The following is a 21,652-nucleotide window of genomic DNA, read 5'->3' on the forward strand; positions in this document are numbered from 1 at the left end:
AAGCTGGTTCAGTTGTGACCTGCAAATGAAACTGGAAAAATTGATAGCAGTGTAGAGCAGGAAGAAGGACAAACTTGGTAACTCCATCAGAGAATGGGCGTGATGGGCTGAATGGCTCCTCCTATGTTATAAAATTCTATAGTTAGCTTCCCCAGGAGAGGTTCAGTGAGCAGTGCTTGTTGGAGGGAAACTTCCCAGGCCTTCCTTTCTGCAATGCCATGGCATAAAGATGATCCGACAGTCCTGTCTCTTCAGATTGGGCAGCATTGATATAGTTGTAATGTCACTGGCCCAGTAAAACAGAGGCCAAAGTTAATGGTCTGGGGCAAGGTTTGAAATCCCACCACAGCAGATGGTGAAATTTGAATTAAAGTAATGAGCCTGATGGTCTATTGGTAACTGCAGAACTATTATCGATTGTTGTAAAACCTCACCTAATATCCTTTAGGCAAAGAGATCTGTCATCCTCACTTGGTCTGGCCTACATATGACTCCAGACCCTCATAGCAATCTCGTTGAGTCTTAACTGCCCTCTGAAGTGGCCGAGCCATATGAAGTCTAAGAGAAGGAATGAAACTGGATAGACCACTGCACATCAATCTAGACACCAGACATGACAGCGGCAAACCGAACTCTGTGGACCCTGAAAAGTCCTCCTAACTAATCTCTAAGGACTTTTGTCGAATTTGAGAAAACATACCACAGATTAGACAATCAACAGTCTGACATAGTTATACTCTCAGAATCATACATTACACATGATGTTGCACCATCGTGGAGTATGTAATGCCCCACTATCAGGACAGACCTGTCAGAGATGGCAGCACAGTAGCATAGAGTCAGGAGGTTTCCCTGGACAACGCCTTCTGCATTGACCTCATGAAATCTCATGGCATCAGGTGAATTGTGGGCAAGGAAGTTTTCTGCTAGTTACCACTTACCTTTCCCTGGTCTCAGCTGATGAATCATTATACTTTGATGTTGAATACCAATTAGAAAAAAAAATTAAGGGTGGCAAAGGCACATAATGTTTTCTGTTTGGGGACTTCAATACCCACCACCATGAGTTGGCAAGGTAGCACCACTATTTACCAAACTGATTCCCAAAGACCATAGCTGCAAGATTGGGTCTGCAGCAGGGGGTGAGGGAATCAACAAGAAGGAAAAACATTCTTGCCCTTTTCCTCACCACTACCACTATGCCAAATTGAAAAGACTTCAAACGGATCCAAAAACCCAAAACTGTGGGCCTTCAGCAGTTGCAGAATTGTATTCAACTACAATCTGTAACCTTGTAGTTTGACATTTCCCCCACTCTAGAATTGCCACCAAGCCAGGGATCAATCTTGGTTCAGTGAAGTGTGCAGGAGGGCTTGTCAGAGCACCACCAGGCACACCAAAAAGTGAGGTGTCAATTGGGTGAAGCCAAATCGCAGAATCACTTGCGTGTCTAACAATGGAAATGGTATGGTATAGATGGGGCTAAGTGATCTCTCAGTCAACGGATTGGATATAAGCTCTGCAAAAAGAGGCTCCACAATATTCCTATCCTCAGTGATGTGGGAGCCCAGCACAGCCATGCAAAAGGCAAAACTGAGGCATTTGTGTCCATCTCCAGTCAGAATTGCCAAGTGGATGATCCATCTCAGCCTCCTTCTAGGGTTCCAAGCATCACAGATGCCATTCTTTAACCAGTACTGTTCACACCACATGGTATTAAAAAGTGCTTGAAGGTACTGGATACTGCAAAGGCAATGTGGGTTGACAACATTCTAGTAATAATATTGAAGACTTAATAACTTGCCATGCCCCTAGCCAAGCTGTTCCAGTACAGCTACCATATTGGCATCAAACCAACAATGTGGAAAATTGCTTTAGTATGTCTTGTTCCCAAAAACCAAACCAAATACAATGCAGCTGATTATTGCCCCATCAGTCTACTCTCTATTATCAATAGAATGATGGAACAGGTCACTGCCAGTAGCGCTTGATTAGAAATATGCTCCTCACTGACGCTCAGTTTGACTTCCACTGGGGCTACTTGGTTCCTGATCTCATTATGGTCTTGATCTAAATAGGTACAAAAGAGCTGAATTCCCAAGGTAAGGTGTACTGCCAGAGTGACTGTCCTGGACATCAAGGCAATATTTGATCAAATGTGGCATCAAGGAGCCCTAGCAAACTGAAGTCAATGGGAATCCATAGGGAGGAAGCTCTAATTTGATTGGAGTCATATCTAGCACAAAGGAAAATGATTGTGGTTATTGGAGGTCACTCATCTCAGTACCAGGAGGTCTCTAGAGTTCCTCAGTGTAATGTCCTAGGCCCAACCATCTTCAACTGCTTCATCAATTACCTCCCTCTAACATAAGTTCAAAATTAGGATGTTCACTGATGACTGCACAGCATTCAGTACCATTGCCATTTCTCGGACGCAGCCTGTATTCAAGTGCAGCAAGACTCTGACAACATCCAGGCTTGGTTTAATAAGTAGCAAATAACATTTACACCACTCAAGACCCATGCAACAACAATCTCAAACAAGACAACAGAATTTAACCATCTTCCCTGGACATTCAATCACATCATTGTGACTAAATCCCTCACTATCAACAGCCTGGAGTTACCATTCACAAGAAATTACTAGACCAACCATAAACATACCACAACTTCAAGAGCAGATCAGAAGCTGGGAATTCTATATCCCTCCTGTCTCCCCAGTGCCTGTCTAACATCTACAAAGCACCAGACAGGAGTGTGATAGGATACACCTCAATTACCTGGATGAGTGCATTTCTTTCCCACCCCTAATTTATCTTGAGAAGGAAGTGGTGAGCCGCCTTCTTGAACTCAGAGGTTTATAAAATCATGAGGGTCGTGGATAGGATAAATAGACAGGGTATTTTCCCTGGGGTGGGGGAGTCCAGAACTAGAGGGTGAGAGGGAAAAGATATAAAAGGTACCTAAAGGTAACCTTTTTCCACAGAGGGTGGTGCGTGTATGGAATGAGCTGCCAGAGGTAGCTGGTACAATCACAGCATTTAAAAGGCACCTGGATGGGTACATGAATAGTAAGGGTTTAGAGGGATATGGGCCAAGTGCTGATAAATGGGACTGGATGAGGTTAGGATATCTGGTCGGCATGGACGAGTTGGACCAAAGGGTCTGTTTCCGTGCTGTACATCTCTGACTCTGAGTACAACTCCAATAATATTCATGAAGCTTGACACCATCCAGAACAAAGCAGTCCATTTTATTGGCAGCCCATTCACTAACCTTTTACTCCCTCTTCCACTGTGTACAGTGACTGAAATGTGTACCATTGACAGGGTGTACTGTGGCAACTCGTCCAGGCACCTTTGGTGTGTATCGTCTGCTTCCTTTTGTCCCTCGAGATCTGTGATCCTGGCTGCCACACCAGAATCCTCGATGGGAGTCAGGAAAGCCTCCTGTGTAACGGTCCCCTTGTCTGAGGTGGATCGTATTGTGTCTATGTAACTGCAGATATTGTATTTAACACTGCGCGTAGTTACAACCGCGGCAGCGGGGAGGTTGTTTATCCGGGACGCTTTCCAACCGGACTGATCTACCAAAGGCAGATTAAAAGCACTCATATTTTTAACAATCGTTTTTACCATAAGGCAAAAACACTCGAATTTTAGCAGTCGTTTGGCCCTTCGGTCAAAGTTGACCAAGGTTACCGGCGAGGCCAGCGAGGAGGCACGACAAAACTGTGAAAATCAAAATTCGCAAAATCAATCACAGCTGCAACTATACGAGGTGGTGACTTTCCTATCCCACAACCTAGACCACTGACAAGGCCAGCAGGTGCCTGGTAAGACAACTACCTAAAAATTCCCTTCCCAAACACAAACCATCCTGGCTTGAAACTAGGCCGCCATTCCCTCACTGTCACTGGTCAAAATCCTGGAACTGTCTTCTGAAACATTCTGTGGCTGTAGCTGTATCTCAAGGATTCAGCAGTTCAAAAAGACAGCTCACCACCACTTTCTTCAGGACAATTACCAATTTGCAATAAATTCTGGTTTAGCCAGTCCACATCCTATGAGTGAGTACAAAATAGTGATAAGGTGTGGAATGTACTGCCTGAGGCTAGCAGTAACAGATTCAGTTGAAGCTTTCAAAGGGTCTATAGACTATCATACAGAGCAATATGTGGGGTTACATGGAGAATGCAGGAGAGTGGCATTAGATGAGATGTTTATTCGGAGGGCCAGTGCAGACATGATAGGCTGAATAGCCTCCTGTACTACAATGTACACAATATTTATTAATTCCTATTGACCCTCCTCTATTCCAAATGCTCAGAAACTATGCAGTGTTCACTGTTTAGTTTTAAGGATTCCATATCTGAATTGTCAGTCTTATTTATTGGCTATGATTTAGAATAATTGGAATTCTCTGTGGGACTGGTGCACATAATCTGAGCTGATGCTTTGAGCAGTATTTAGTGGGTGCTGCACGGACAGAGTCTTCTCCTTCAGGTGAGATAGTTCACTCAGGCCTTTCCTACTTGTTTCAGAGGTTCTGATGAGTGGGAAAGATCCCACAGTGCAATCTGAGGAAGAGCAGGGAGCTCTCCCAGTATCCCTACCAACACCCCTCTCCTTAGTTAATGCCACTCACTGCAGTTGATCACCTTGTAGCTCATTTTGAGCACTGTTGTGGGACCTTGCTGTGCATGTCTTGGCTATCTCCTAACAACAGCAACTAGGCCTCTGATTTATTCATTAGTCACCAGCTGCTCTCTGTGGAACCCTGGAGAGATGGTGAAGTGCTGCCTAACTGCTGTTTCTCACTGTCTAACCTGCTTATACTTGGTTCTTTCCTAGGCGTCTTAATGTACAGAGGCTTGCCGCTGGAGCTGTTCATGGCACAGTGCTATGCCAATGCTCGAGATGTGGGTAAAGGGCGTCAGATGCCTGTTCACTATGGCAGCAAGGATCTCCATTTTGTGACAATCTCATCTCCCTTGGCAACACAAATACCGCAGGGTAAGAATTTACAAACTGAGCATAACCTTTGCACACACTCAGCCTTCGTTCATTATTTTCTTCCTCACCACCGAATCCCTTTCTAAAATTGAGTGCGTTTGGGAAATATTTCACCAACTAACACAGCAAGGTTTTCCACCAAGCAGATTATGTTTTAGATTTCCCTTTTGGTTCTGCTCACACAATGTTTAATCAGCTGTTGTCTGGGGATTGCCTACAAGATGTCAGCAGAACAGTTGAGTTATCAATTGGAAGCTTAGAAACATGGCCTGTAGCAGTCAAGCATTCACAAGAGCCCTCCTGGGTATGGCACCTTTCCTCCACTGGAATTTCCCATCCTTTTCATCAGGTACCTTACCTGTCCTTTCCCCACTTCTCCATTTCAGGTATAGTAGCTTAATTTCCATCGCCACCGCCCTCACCCCTCACTCTTTCATTTCCAGGTACAGTGCTGTTCCCCTAGCTCCTCCACAGCTAGGATTTGCCCTCAGCCAGTTCATGCCCACACTCTTGTTGTGTTGGTGGATGTAGCACTCTGTCTTTAGGGATCAATTTTCTCTTTGTTCTGCATTTGGACATTCCTGCTCTGTGTCTCCCTTGCTGATTGATCTATCTACTCCTTGGACCAGGGCAGTGCTGTCTTGGCACGGCAAGGCTCAGGAGCAGGCACAGGCAGACAGGCCAAAAATTGATCGATCGAACGATCCTCCTGTACTTTTTTTTCTTCCACCTACATGCCAGGACATTCAATCCCTCCTATTTGAATTCTCTGACACCCTGTCTGCTTTCTGCTTCCAGCTGTTGGAACTGCATATGCCTACAAAGTGAGTCAAGAGGACCGTGCAGTCATCTGCTACTTTGGAGAGGGTGCTGCAAGCGAAGGGGATGCTCACGCCGGTTTTAACTTTTCAGCCACTCTCGAATGTCCCATTATATTCTTCTGCAGGAACAATGGCTACGCAATATCAACACCAACTCATGAGCAGTACAGAGGAGACGGCATTGGTAGGTACTGGGACCGGGATAAAGAGAGATTTGCAGCAAACTTTTCATTAACTGGCACCTATGAGACCAGGAGTGTGCTGGTTAATTATGTGTACTTCTTGATCAATGTAAAAGCATACACTAGGTAATAAAAACATAATGCATCATTGTAATATTTTATTTGTAGTTTAAAGCACTTTAACAATAATGCAATTTTTCCTTAAATAAAACTTACCAGCAGAGAGTCTTCTCATTCGTACCCTCAACTGACAACTAGGACATTGCAATAATACAATAAACTTCCCATATTTCCAGTATATAAATTTTGCCGGTTTATTCAGACTGCTGGTTCATAAGGTGCCTATCAAAACAAAGTTTGCTTACTTCATAAATATCAATCAAATCAAAAAAATGAGGAGAAAGTGAGAACTGCAGATGCTGGAGATCGGCTTATGCCCGAAACGTCAATTCTCCTGCTCCTCGAATGCTGCCTGACCTGCTGTGCTTTTCCAGCACCCCACTCTCGAAATCAATAAATTACACTGGACGTTAGGAAGCCATTCGGCTAGTCATTCCAACAAAGTCATTTTGAAAAAGCGATCAGTTGGTCCCAATGCTCTTGCCTGTAGTTTTATAATTTTTTTTTGAATATTTATTAAATTTACAGCCTCCATCGTTTTCAGGCAGGTATGTTTCACGTCAACATTGCTCACTGCACTTAAAAAAAAACTTGGTTTTGCCTGGGTGGCAACCTTCAGGGTCTTTGTACATGGACACCGAGGTCGTTCTGCTCTTCTACACTGCCAAGAATCTTACCATTAGCCCAGTACTCTTTATTCCTATTGCTCCTTCCAAAGTGAATCGCCTTACACTTTTCCATATTAAACTCCATTTGCCACCTCCCAGCCCAGCTCTGCAGCTTGTCTATGACCCTCTATAACCTGCAACATCCTTTGGCGCTGTTCACAACTCCACCGATCTTAGTGTCATCCGCAAATTTACTAACCCGTCCTTCATTGTCCTCATCCAGGTCATTTATAAAAATGACAAACAGCAGCGGATCCAAAAGAGATCCTTGTGGTACACCACTAGTAACTGAATTCCAGGATAAATCTTCCTATCAACCACCGTATTCTTTTAGCTAGATCACCATCAATCCCATGGCCTACCGTGGGGAACCTTATCAAACAGCTTACTGAAATCCAAATGCATCACATCAACCACTTTACCCTCATCAACCTGTTTGGTCATCTTCTCAAAGAACTCAATAAGGTTTGTGAGGCATGACCTACCTTTCACAAACTGTGTTGACTATCCCTAATCGACTTATTCCTTTCTAGATGATTATAAATCCTATCTCTTTTAACCTCTTCCAATACTTTACCCACTGAAGTAAGGCTCACTGGTCTGTAGTAGCCTGGGTTGTCTCTACTCCCCTTCTTGAACATGGGGACAACATTTGCTATCCTCCAGTCTTCTGGCACTATTCCTGTAGACAATGATGATATAAAGATCAAAGCCAAAGGCTCTGCAATCACATCCCTGGCTTCCCAGAGAATCCTAGGATAAATCCCATCCGGCCCAGGGGACTTAGCAATTCTAGAAAGCGTGAAAATAGATAACACATCCTCCATGTGAACCTCAATCCCATCCAGTCTAGTAGCATGTATCTCCATAATCTCCTCGACAACGTTGTGTTTGTCCAATGTGAATACCCAATGAAAAATATTCATAAAAATACTTACTCATCTTAAATCTGTATTTTCTGGTTGAAGGTTCTTGAGTCAGTGGAAACAGTTTCACCTTATTTTCTCTCATCAAAACCTTCAGATTCTGAATGCAGCTATCAAATCTACTCTTCATCTTCTCTGCTCTTAAAAAGAACGAGCCAAGTTTTTCCAGCCTGTTCATGTAACTGAAGTCTACACTCATTCCAAGATCTTTATACCTTTAAAGTTTGGTGGCCAGAATATTGGGCGTGAAATACTGTCGCGAAAGTTCAGGCAGATTGAGAGTTCGTGTGTTGCCATACACCTACCTGGTTTTAAGCTTTATCGAAGTCAATGAAGTATAATATTGAGCGGGAGAATAAAACAGGTCCCCAAGACCCTTCTCTCCAAATGAATTGAACCAACCTGACCCAGTCCAATTGGGTGGGTTAGGTCAAAATTGAGACTAAACCATTAGAATGGATCCCTGGATCTCGGGAATTGTCTGCATTGGTTAACACCTTCCCTCTCTCCCAATAGCTGCCAGAGGCCCTGGTTATGGGATAATATCGATCAGAGTGGATGGGAATGATGTCTTTGCTGTTTATAATGCTACCAAAGAGGCGAGGCGCAGAGCGGTGGCAGAAAACCAACCCTTCCTCATCGAGGCCATGACTTACAGGTAAACGTACTGGCTGCTGGCTTGTTTATGATTCAAATTAATGATTCAAGTTGGCAAACAATATAAACTCTGTTTAACAGTTTCCATAGGGAAGATTGATAGGGTAGACAGACCCTGACCTTCAATGCCAAGGTTAGAGTAAGGGGCGATGAACGCTGGCATTGAAGAGGGGGGCAGTGAATGCTCTGGGCCCCAGCACAAAGAATGTGAGAGCACAGAGGACCCATGGAAATAGAGGGCACTGAGGGCCTGGGCAGAGAAAGAAGGACAGAGGGCCCAGGCAAAGAGAGATGGCACGAGCACCTGGACAGAGTGAGAGAGGGAAGGAGGGCAAAGGGGGCACAGGCAGAGAGAGAGAGAGAGAGGGTACAGGGGACCCAGGCAACAAGAGAGACTGCAGGGGCCCTGAGCAGAGAGGAGGAATAGTCCTACACTTTTACATTTTATTTTACAACTAATATAATTTACCAATATAGAAATTTAGCATCATAAGGTATTTCAACTTGCAGGGTTTGATGTTCCTTTGATGGGGAAAAGTCACACAGAATCTAATCATCACTTTTAATTATCCTTAATAAATAAAAATCTGATTTGCTTAAAAGCATTTCTGTTAACATTACACCTTGCCTCCACGATTGCCAGGAAGACCATCGCCGGCAGATTCGCGGCCTCCGTGGGGTCCACGGTTATCGGGAATAACACCGTTTCTGTCATCGCCACAGCCACTTCCGCCCCCTGGGTTGCTGTCGCCACAGTCACTTCCGCCCCCAGTGACATCACTAACCTGCACAACCACCACGCCGCATGCATCTCCGCCCCCACGCCGATCTCCGCCCGTACGCCTAACCCCGCCTCCATGCCGATCTCCGTCCCAGCCCCCACGCCCAAACCAGCCCCCACTCCCAGCTCCAGCCCCACACCAGGTCCTAGCTCCCAGCCCTGCCGTGTTTTCACCATCCCTCCAGAACTACCCCTTCTGAGGATGAAAGATCAGTCCTCAGCAGAGGCCTCACCTTCATTCCCCTACACTCTCGGATTAACAAGTTCAACACGCGGCGAGACATCGAACAGTTGTTCCGCCGCCTTCGCCTCCGCGCCTACTTCTTCAACCAGGATTCTCGCCCACCCTCTGACGACCTCTTCTCCCGCCTGGACACTCCGTGCTGGCCTCTTACCTGCCCTCAATCTCTTCATAGCCAACTGCCGCCGCGACATTAACCGCCTCAACCTCTCCACCCCTCTCACCCACTCCAACCTCTCACCCTCGGAATGTGCAGGCCTCCACTCCCTCCGTTCCAACCCCAACCTCACTATCAAACCGGCAGACAAGGGAGGCGCAGTAGTAGTTTGGCGCACTGACCTTTACACCGCTGAGGCTAAACGCCAGTTCGCGGACACCTCCTCCTACTGCCCCCTTGACCATGACCCAACCTCCCACCACCAAACCATCATCTCCCAGACCATCCATAACCTCATCACCTCAGGGGATCTCCCATCCACCGCCTCCAACCTCATAGTCCCACAACCCCGCACCGCCCATTTCTACCTCCTGCCCAAAATCCACAAATCTGATGCCCCGGCCGACCCATTGTCTCAGCCTGCTCCTGCCCTACCGAACTCATCTCTGCATACCTGACACGGTCCTGTCCCCCTTAGTCCAAGAATTCTCCACCTATGTTCGGGACACCACTCGCACCCTCCACCTCCTGCCGTACCAACCAGTACCCTTCCACTGACACCCTCATTCGACTGACTGAACTGGTCCTCACGCTGAACAACTTCTCTATCCAATCCTCCCACTTCCTCCAAACCAAAGGAATAGCCATGGGCACCCGCATGGGCCCCAGCTATGCCTGCCTCTTCGTAGGATATGTGGAACAGTCCATCTTCCGCAGCTACACTGGCACCCCCCCCACCTTTTCCTCCGCTACATCGATGACTGTATCGGCGCTGCCTCGTGCTCCCACGAGGAGGTTGAACAGTTCATCCACTTTACCAACACCTTCCACCCCGATCTCAAATTTACCTGGACCGTCTCAGACTCCTCCCTCCCCTTCCTAGACTTTTCCATTTCTATCTCAGGCGATCGAATCAACACGGACATTTAGTATAAACCAACCGACTCCCACAGCTACCTAGACTACACCTCCTCCCACCCTGCCCCCTGTAAAAACGCCATCCCATATTCCCAACTCCTTCATCTCCGCTGCATCTGTTCCCAGGAGGACCAGTTCCAATACCATACAACCCAGATGGCCTCCTTCTTCAAAGACCGCAATTTCCCCCCTGACGTGATCGACGATGCCCTCCACCGGATCTCCTCCACTTCCCACTCCTCCGCTCTTGAGCCCCGCCCCTCCAATCGCCACCAGGACAGAACCCCACTGGTCCTCATCTACCACCCCACCAACCTCCATGTACAGCGTATCATCCGCCGTCATTTCCGCCACCTCCAAACGGACCCCACCACCAGGGATATATTTCCCTCCCCTCCCATATCAGCATTCCGAAAAGACCACTCCCTCCGTGGCTCCCTCGTCAGGTCCACACCCCCCACCAACCCAACCTCCACTCCCAGCACCTCCCCCTGCAACCGCAAGAAATGCAAAACTTGCGCCACATCTCCCCCCTTACTTCCCTCCAAGGCCCCAAGGGATCCTTCCATATCCGCCACAAATTCACCTGCACCTCCACACACATCATTTACTGCATCCACTGCACCCGATGTGGCCTCCTCTATATTGGGGAGACAGGCCGCCTACTTGCAGAACGTTTCAGAGAACACCTCTGGGACACCTGGACCAACCAACCCAACCACCCCGTGGCTCAACACTTCAACTCCCCCTCCCACTCCACCAAGGACATGCAGGTCCTTGGACTCCTCCATCGCCAGACCATAGCAACATGACGGTTGGAGGAAGAGCGCCTCATCTTCTGCCTAGGAACCCTCCAACCACAAGGGATGAACTCAGATTTTTCCAGTTTCCTCATTTCCCCTCCCCCCACCTTGTCTCAGTCAAATCCCTCGAACTCAGCACCGCCTTCCTAACCTGCAATCTTCTTCCTGACCTCTCCGCCCCCACCCCACTCCGGCCTATCACCCTCACCTTGACCTCCTTCCACCTATCGCATTTCCAACGCACCTCCCCCAAGTCCCGTCTCCCTATCTTTTATCTTAGCCTGCTGGACACACTTTCCTCATTCCTGAAGAAGGGCTCATGCCCAAAATGTCAATTCTCCTGCTCCTTGGATGCTGCTTGACCTGCTGCGCTTTTCCAGCAACACATTTTCAACCTTGCAAGAACACAACAACAAATTCATGTGAGGACTTGATGTATTATTCAAGCACCTCAAAAACATTGTTTGTATTGAACGCACAAAACTTTCCATTAAATTTCCATTACTATTCTGTAATGACTCTTCTCTCAGCTGAATAAATATGCTGCTGTTGTGGAGCTGAGCCAACATTATACACTGTCATTATACACAGGAGCTTACCTCTTCAAGCTGAGGACAATGCACCTGATTGAGTAATTCAGGCACTTAGACTATGACCTGAGGACAAGTTCAGATCCCAGTGAGGCAGCTGGGAAGTTAAACTCCATTAATTGAGTAAGTCTAGGACGAAAAGCTAGTACCCTTAGTGGTGACCACGATATTATTACATTGTTTCACTAGCATCCGTCCGGGAAGGAAGTCTGATGTCCTTATCCGGTTGGCCTGTGTATGATTCCAGACCCAAGTCACGTGGCTGATTCTTAACCACTGAGTTAGCTATTCCGATCTGTTCAAGGAGCCAGCTCACCAACACTTTTTCTAAGAGCATTTAGAGATGGGGCATAAATACTGTCCTTGCCAGCAATATGCACACTTCCTGAAAGCGTATTAAAAACTTTGCAAGTAATGAGATCAGTTGTCGTTCCCTGACACACCAACTGAGTCATCTGACCTGAAGTCACACTTCACTTTCCAATTCATTGATAAGAATCTCCTCAAAAGTTGTTTAAACCATTCATGGACAATGTTTGACTTATCTCACCATCAGCCCTGGAAGACTCAGTTTTCTAGTTGAAAGCACTCCCCTCAGACCAGGTGGAGTTTATCTTGAGCTAACTGGAACCCTGGGGACAGACAGCAGATGCCTTATTGACCCTTATCTTGCACCAGGAAAATACACCCCAACTCTTTCATAAATGAGACAGAGAGGCACGGTGGCTCAGTGGGTAGCACTGTTTGCTCACAGCGCCAGGTTCAATTCAAGCCTCGAGCGAATGACTGTGTGGAGTTTGCACATTCTCCCCGTGTCTGCATGGGTTTCCTCTGGGTGCTCCGGTTTCTTCCCACAGTCCAAAGATGTGCAGGTTAGGTGAATTGGCCATGCTAAATTGCTCATTGTTTCCAGGGATGGGGTTAGGTGCATTAGTCATGGGAAATGTAGGGTTGTAGGGTAGAGGAATGGATCTGGGTGGGATACTGTTTGGAGGCTTGGTGTAGACTTGTTGGGCCAAATGGCCTGTTTCCACACTGTAGGGTGGTATGGTATGGTATAAATTTATACAAAAAACATGATTGACATCATTTAACCCCTACAATTTTTTCTTTGTCTTGGCTCCCTTTTCATATTCCTCCATGACCCTGTCCCTCTCAACCTTTGACACGCTCTCATGAAATCTCTGCATTCCTCCAATTTTGTACTTTTATATATTTCTGTTTTCAATCACTCCACACTTTTTGTTGTGGAATGACTGTGTACAGTTCTGGTCACTGCATTATAGGAAGGATGTGGAAGCTTTGGAAAGGGTTCAGAGGAGACTTACTAGGATGTTGCCTGGTATGGAGGGAAGGTCTTATGAGGAAAGGCTGAGGGACGAGAGAGAAGATTGAGAGGTGACTTAATTGAGACATATAAGATAATCAGAGGGTGGACAGTGAGAGCCTTTTTCCTCAGATGGTCATGGTTAGCACGAGGGGACATAGTTTTAAATTGAGGGGGCGATAGATATAGGACAGAGGTGAGAGGTAGTTTCTTTACTCAGAGTGTAGTAGGGGCGTGGAAGGCACTGCCTGCAACAGTGGTAGACTCGCCAAGTTTAAGGGTATTTAAATGGTCATTGGATAGGCATATGGATGAAAATTGAATAGTATAGAATAGATAGGATTCAGATTGGTTCCAAAGGTCAGCGCAACATCAAAGGCCAAAGGGCCTGTACTGGCGCTGGAATGTTCTATGTTCCTTCAGTTGCAGAAGATCAAAGCTGTGGAATTCCTTCCCTAAGCACTTTCCCACTCTGCCTTTCTTTCCTTTTAAGCCACATACCTCTTTGTTAAATTGTGACTAAATGTAATACCTCACATTATAACACTCCTGGGACGTGCCTTGGGATGTTTTACTACGTTAAGAAATACTTATGTTTAATGGAAGTTTTTTTTTAATGTGGTGTACCTAATTCCCTCTTGACCGTTAATAATGTTCATTCTGCTCCAACAACATAACTGCAGAAAAACGGTAAAGGAACAGATAACATAAAAGACAACTAGAAATCAGGAGTGATTATTCTGCACATTCCTGCTTCTCCTGTAAGACCCTCAGTTTGGTTTTACATTTTGTGCCAAGGGGTGTTTATGGGGGTTGTTGCAAGTATTAGGAACAGCATCATTAAGTTGGTATAATCTGTTGGGGTTTCAGATAGTTAAGCTGTCCTGTGTTCTGTTTTCTTATGTTTGTGTTTCATTTGGTAATCTTGTAAATAAATTCTGTACATTTAAAACTTGAGTGGTTTGACCAGCTGAATCCCTCCTGGAGTATCTGTGTTACACCTGATTAAAACAACTAGCAAAGTTAGGGTCTGGGCTACTTTCTTGAAATGTTTTGAGGGGGTCTGGCCTGGTCCATAACACAAGATACAGATTGTTGCTACTATGCATCAGTGGAAGAGGAAGTGATGTCGAAGATGGATGACAAGCAAGCAAGCTGCTTGCTTCTGAATGTTGTCAATCATCTTGAGTGTTATTGGCACTACACTCAACCAGGCGAGTGGAAAGTATTCCATCTCTCTCCTGACTTTGGTACAGACACAGTAGATTTGTTATTCACCGCACAGTTCTTTATCTCTGACCAGCTCCTGCAGCCATAATATTTATATATGGCTGTTCCAGTTCAGTTTCTGGTCAATGAAATTTGCATTTCCAAGATCTGGAGCACCGCGTGAGCACATTTGCTACAAGAAATAGAAGCCTAATTCAGAAGCCGTGCACCCACACGTCATGACAAAGCTGAATAAAATCACATGTAAGTCAACTCTGGAAGATCTAACCACAGGCTTTTTTTTATGGCTCATTTCACAGAAACCTAGTGTCTGGCGGTGACATGAGATCTGTGCCTGACAAACAAACATTGTATCATCAGCAGCATCCCTAATACAACCAGGGCAACTGTCCAGCTGCAGACTGTGGCATTGCCAGCTGCCACAGTAGCTGCCCTTTGGATCTGAGGTAGCTGGCACACAGAATCTTTACTACAACACTTGGGTTAGAATTTGTGCGAGAAGGAAAATAGATTTAAAGTCAAATCTGTTCACATTTCCTTGTCAAGGCTTTGGAGCAGAACATCAAAGAGTTGCTAGAATGGTTTCAGGCATTAAGTAGCTTGGAATGATTGCAGAAGCTGGGGTTTTGCTCTCTAGAGTAAAGAAGGCTATTGGAGTTAACAGATTTGGAGGAGCCGGTGTTGGACTGGGGTGGACACAGTTAAAAATCACATAGCACCAGGTTATAATCCAACAGGGTCCTACTCCACAACCACCTGATGAAGAAGCAGCGTTTTGAAAGCTAGTGCTTCCAAATAAACCTGTTGGACTGTAACCTGATGTTGTGTGATTTTTAAAAGAGTTAATAGAGGCATTTTAAAATCACAGACGTTTTAGAGTAAGTAAAGTTTCCAGTGGCTGAAAGGTCAATGATGAGAGGAAACAGATGTAAAGTGATTGGCTAATGAATTGTTTGGTGACATGAAGAGAAATTGTCTTGTTCAGTGAGTGATTAGAGTTTGCAATATACCGCTGAGTATTGTAGTGAAAACAGGTTTAATGGGAGTCGCATAATTAAGATAAAGTTTTGTAGAGATACAACGAAAGAGAAGAATGGACCTAATTGGATTGCTCTTAGCATTAGCACAGATGTAAAGGGGCTGAATAACCTTTTTCTGTCCTGCACTATGAACCCCACGCTGTCCTCACACACCTCATTCAGAGTCTGTATTTTGCTTTCAAATCAATAGGTTGCGTTTTGTCCTGACATCTTTGTATTATACAGAATCAGCTAATGAAGGTAAAATCTTTACACCTTCCTCCTGGTGTCACCTTCAATGAACAGCATCTTAGGAGAGCTGGCTGACGTGGTAGGTTAAGGCACAGATTGTTTTAAGGCACAGGAGGTTAAAAGCATCCCAGACAGACAAGATGGTAGTCTCTCCTGTCTACTGGATGTAAGGTGTTTTAATCCTCTGACACAAACAGGCAAAAGAAGCAATTATAACCTCTTGTTGCACGATCATCCTAAATCCACAAAAATAATCCATGACCTCAATTTCTGTTATTTCAATTTTATATTGCAAATTATATATTAAATAGCAGATACGAAGAAAGCTAGAGCTCCCAAAACCCTTCACAGCCCTGAACGTTCTCTAATACAATTTCAGCTCATCTTTGAAGTTTTATCCTCCAATTCTCATTCTGGTAGCTGCACCCAAACAGTCCAAGTTTCACCAAAATTTCTACAGAAGCTTCTCAGGCCTGCTCACATCAGTCTTGATGTCATGGATCCCCCAGACACCCCCTTATCTGCAGCCTCAGTGATAAACCCATGCACTGTATGGCCAGCTCACACTTGAAGTGAAAGAAACCACTGCAACTCCCTGGTATTTATCTGTTGCCAGCTTCAGGATACAGCCGCCATTTTCTTTTGGTTCAGCTATTCTACTCCTTGGCTGAAGGAAAACTTGGTCACATGGGCGCTGCCAGACAGATCAGGTGTTTTGCCAAGTCTCTCAAAAAAGGAAATTCTCTCCTTGCTGTTCAACATCTTGGTGACAATTTTGTCAGTTTCCACCACTGAGTGCCCAATGCTTCATTTCCCATGTCAATGAACCCTTTTTTGAGCAAGGTACTATTTTGCCTGGGACCTTCTCTGTTGGACTGCTACCACTTTTTATAAACTAGAGCTCGTCCAAACTCTGCTGCACATATCCTGACTGACACTAAGTCACGGACATTGTCTGCATTCTGTCTCATTTTCTAGCTGCTGTGCAGACTTTTGCAATCTGTACACAGCAGCAACTTCCTGAACAGGAAGTCAATGGGTCAACATGTCAATTGGTGTCTGTGGACTCTCTAACTGGCTAGAGTGAAATATTGGTCGTCGTTGTGCTGACTGATCTACCATCAGTGCTCAGGTTGAAAATTCTCAACCTCTCCTATTAAAATCTCTCCTTTTCTCTGCAAGTTTTTCTACCTTTATAACCCTCTTAGAAATCTGCGTTTCTCCAATTCCTGATTTAAACCGTCCCACCATTGCCAGCCATGCCTTTCTCTAGAAACCCATCCACAAACCTGCCTGCTGTCCACCTTTAAAGCCCTCCTTAAACCATTTCTCTTTGACTAAGCTTTAAGTCACCTCCTTTGCGGCAGTGTCAGTTCATGAGAATTGCCTGAGGCCATTAGGTTCAGCTGCCTGAAAGGGAAACCTCAGTTCTTTGGTCTGGGCTCGCCCTGACCCAGGAAGCCATTCAGGCAGTAGACTGTGTGCTATTTGTTAACTTCAATACACAATATTAAATGGTGAACAAATGGTGATCACATTAATTTCCTATTGGCCAGGAGCCATTACATGGTTACATGAGTCCCCTTCCAAGTCTCAAATCATTCATCATTGTGAACATCTTGGCTTAAAGAACAAAATGTGAAATATTGTCTGTTGCTGAGTTTCGATATCCTCTTCATCTACATTGAGTAAGTAGTTTGATCTACTCATTAAATATTAATTGAATATCATTCCCTGGGCTTTCTCCAGCCTCCCTCCGTCTGTTTTCAGAAATGTCACAGAGTGATGAAACGTTAATAATACACCTCCTGGGTAGTCAAAAAGAATCATTTAGAGGTTGCTGTGACCCAGCAACCAGCTCTCAATTGTACCAAAGCATCTCATCCATTGTAACTTTTAAAAAAATAAGAACAAAGATCCTGGCTCCTTTTCTCATAGAACCATAGAGATGTACAGTATGGAAACAGACCCTTCGGTCCAACTCATCCATGCCGACCAGATAGTCCAACCCAATCTTGTCCCACTTGCCAGCACCCAGCCCTCATCCCTCTAAACCCTTCCTATTCATATACTCATTCCTTCTTTCTATCCGAAACCAAAAAGGCAGATCCAACAACTAATAATCTTACAGATGTATTATTTATAATAATGGCACTGTTCAAACCCTCCAATCCAAAAGCTGTATATGTAGGCAATCATTTGCTTTTGAATTGTAGACCCTGACATAAGCATACATTTGAATGCCATAAAAATGACGTTCAGGGGAGACAATGGGTGAGGTAGTGATTGAAAGGGAGCTCCCTTTTCTAATAATGCTGTACAATATTTTATATCCATTTGAACTGGTAAGTTACTCCCTGGTTCAATATTACACCTGATAGATGGTATCTCTGAAAATGCAGCCTTCCCTCAATACTACAACACAGGGTCAACCTCAGATTCCAACTGTTGTCAATCTGCACCATACCTGAACTGCTGTATCCCCTAGATTTTGGCAGGGACAATAGGCTAGCCACCCTTGTAGCTTTAAATTCAGTAATCCAGGTCTGGTACAGTCAATCACTGAAATAAAGGCTTGTATTTATACAGTGCCTTTCGCATTCCCCTACCCTGATCCTTACAAAACATTTTAGAGCGGCAGCCTATTTACAGGCAGGAATGTCCCACAAGCAACAATGTGAAAATAAAACAATTTATTTTATGTTGTGAGGTGAGGGGGAAATATTTACCAAGACACCAGGCAAACTTTCATGTTCTTCATTAAAATAGAGACATGGGACCTTTAATATCAACCCAGGAGGGTGAAAGGATGTTATTAAACAGGAAAGGATGTAAAAAAGATTTTCAAGGATATTGTTGAGACTGGAAGGTTTGAGTTGTAAGAATAGGCTGGAACCTTTCCCTGGAGCGTAGGAGGCTAAGGAAGTGACCTTTTGGAGGTTTATAAAATCACAAAGGGCATAGATAAGGTGAATAGCCAAGGCCTTTTAGGGGAAAGATTTAAAAGGGTGTTGAGGGTCAACTTTGTCCACAGAGGGTGGTGTGTATATGGGATGAGCTGCCAGAGGAAATGATAGGTGCAGGTACAATTACAACATTTTAAAATACATTTGTACAGGTACATGGATAGGAAAGGTTTGGAGGGATATGGGCCAATGCAAACAAATGGACTAGTTCAGTTTAGGAAACCTGTTTAGCATGGACAGCTTAGGCCTAAGGGCCTGTTTCCTGTATGACTCTATGAGCACTCGGGTTTAATGTCTCATTCAGTAGCCTGAAACACATGTCACAAAACTAGTCCCTTTTTTTCTAAAGGCTGTTCCTTGGCTCAAGGAGATTCTGTTCTTGATTTTTTTCAAGGGGCAATAAACTGGGCCAGGCTCCGATCAGACTGGTTTGGTACAGAGATGAAAAGGGTTTGAGAGGCATTTTGTTTATATATGAACAGGTGAGATGTCAGGCCAAAGTGGTCATGGTTTAGAACTGACCTGTATAAGGAAAAGGGAATGGTCAGCTTTCTAGCTGAGCTGAGCAGTTTTAGTTCAGTCTTGAACTGGTTGGAAGTTCAACAGGGAGCTGTGTCGAAACTATCTCTCTCTTTCTGCCCTTCAACTTCAACCTGTAAGCGTGTTCCATTTATCCTGGTTTTTAAAGCGGACTGTTATGTATATTCAGAACAGCATGATTAACTCTAGTTGGATAGGCTGAGTTCTGAAGGGGTTCTTTATTCTGTTCTTTATGTTTCATTGTGTAATTTTGTGAATACATTTTTGTCTGTTTTAAAATCTAGTAGTCAACCTAGCTAACTTATTCCAGGTAATTTTCCCTGTACACTTACTGAGACAAATTGCAAAGTTATGGTCTGAGCTCCCTGCTAAAGAATGTTTTGAGTGGTCTGGCTTAGTCCATAACACACAAGTCGTCACAGATTATGGGCCCATGGTTCTGCAGTGGCAATTGAACGCGCAACCTTCTGACTCAAAGGCATAAGTGCTCGCCACTGATCCACAGTGCTATAGTTAACTGAGCTCAGGTGCCTAGCTGTCAGATTACAACAATTGGACTCCATAGACTGTGGCTGTTTTCCCTGAAGCATCAGAGGCTGAGGGGTGACCTTGTAGAGGTTTTTAAAATCATGAGGGGCATGGATAGGGAAAAGGTCGAGGTCATTTCCCTAGGGTGGGGGACCCTAGAACTAGAGGGCGTAGGTTTAAGGTGAGAGGGGAAAGATTTAAAAGGGACCTAAGGAGCAACGTTTTCACACAAATGGTGGTGCATGTGTGGAATGAGCTGCCAGAGGAAGTGGTGGAGGCTGGTCCAATTACAACATTTAAAAGGCATCTGGATGGTTATACGAATAGGAAGAGTTTAGAGGAACATGGGCCAAGTGTTGGCAAATGGGACTAGATTAATTTAGAATATCTGGTCGGCGTCCTTGAGTTGGATCGAAAGGTCTGTTTCCATACTGTACATCTGTATGACTCTATGACTTAGGCAGTAGAGGCAAAATGTCAACCAGGATTCCTGCTCCCAGTTCTAGGGACCATAGCTCCACCACCACAAGAATTCAGCTGTGATAAAGCTACTTGCTGGATGCTCATTGTCACTGCATCATAGCAAATGGTGTGCCTGTGGCAAGCACGATATATAGCCAAGCACAATACACAGCTAATTGTGGAATTGAATTCTGAATCTCTCCAGGATAGGCCACCACAGTACCAGTGATGACAGCTCAGCCTATCGATCTGTGGATGAAGTAAACTACTGGGACAAACAGGACCACCCCATCTCGAGGCTCCGACACTACATGGTGAACAAGGGCTGGTGGGACGAGGAGCAGGAAAAAGCTTGGAGGAAGCAGTCCAGGAAACGGGTAGGTATTAACACTGACGTTCAGTGCAAAAACTAAACAATGAGTGCTTTCCTATAAAGCAGCATGACCCACACTTCATCTTGTACTTTGTTGAGTGTAAAAAATTCTGAGATGTCCTGCTAACAAGACAGGTTCTATGACAATGCAAAGTTTTTTTTTGTTGCAGTCTTTCACAAAGAATTGGAACTCAGTATTGCATTCTAATTGAATCAGGTTTTGTAAATCCACGATTTTAGCAGTAGGATTCATATTTTGCATTGTATATTGTGTTACTCAACCACACAATGCTGACTGAGTATCTAGTTGTCATGCCCCGACCGTCAAACTTCCTGCCAGGGTTAATCAGTCAGCTGCTAACTAGATTCCTGCGGATCAGTGGGAAGTCAGCTGATCAATGCTCAACAGCGTCAGCTCATTTCCTTTTGCATCCCAGAAAGACAAATCAGAATATTCTCTCCAAGGAGTGGAGCTCTGGGAGATCAAAGAGATTTTGAATTTCTTGGCCTGTCCACATCACTTAAAAGTCAGAAGACAAACTGTGATCGATAAGACTAATGCAATGTTGGCCTTTATCTCGGGAGCTGTAATACAAAGGCAAGGAAGCAATGCTTCAGCTGTAGCAAGCAGACTGGTGCAAGTCACGGTGTGCTAGAGTGAAACCATTTAAGATGCTGGCATTAATTCTAGTCTAAGAGAAACCTCACATGCATTAACATGTGGTACTTTGCACATATATATTCATTTAGCATCTACCAGCAGTCACAACAGTCAAAAAAAAATTCACACACTCCATTCTTTTGCCTTGTCAGCAAATGCATAAGAAGTTCAAACTTCACATGCCTAAGGTACACAAGTATGACATACCAATTGCATTGTCTATTGCTCAATTTCTACTTGTGAATCAGAAATGCGAGTAGTTGGCTTGCAGGGTCAGCTTATGTATGGGACAACACTGGCACAGAACCTGGGTCAGGTGCCGATGGAGCACCGCTCCATTTTAACCATCATAGGGAAGGATATTTGCCTTGGGAGTAGCTACAAGATTGGTTCATGGGAGTGGTACGGAGGCTGA

General features: G+C 44.8%; 1 protein-coding gene across 1 annotated transcript in view; it reads left to right on the forward strand.

Moving 5' to 3' along the window:
• bckdha (branched chain keto acid dehydrogenase E1 subunit alpha) overlaps positions 1-21,652 on the forward strand; it is a 70,146-nt gene that overhangs the window by 42,018 nt on the left and 6,476 nt on the right. Inside the window, exons 5-8 of the mRNA XM_043680936.2 lie at positions 4,854-5,015; positions 5,814-6,020; positions 8,249-8,390; positions 20,409-20,580. Coding sequence (XP_043536871.1) covers positions 4,854-5,015; positions 5,814-6,020; positions 8,249-8,390; positions 20,409-20,580 — 683 coding nt within the window. The remainder of the gene's footprint in view (positions 1-4,853; positions 5,016-5,813; positions 6,021-8,248; positions 8,391-20,408; positions 20,581-21,652) is intronic.

This window comes from Chiloscyllium plagiosum, unplaced genomic scaffold, assembly GCF_037043375.1.
Source record: "Chiloscyllium plagiosum isolate Xiang-an unplaced genomic scaffold, Cpla_swu_hap1 HiC_scaffold_47, whole genome shotgun sequence".
Lineage (NCBI taxonomy): Eukaryota > Metazoa > Chordata > Chondrichthyes > Orectolobiformes > Hemiscylliidae > Chiloscyllium > Chiloscyllium plagiosum.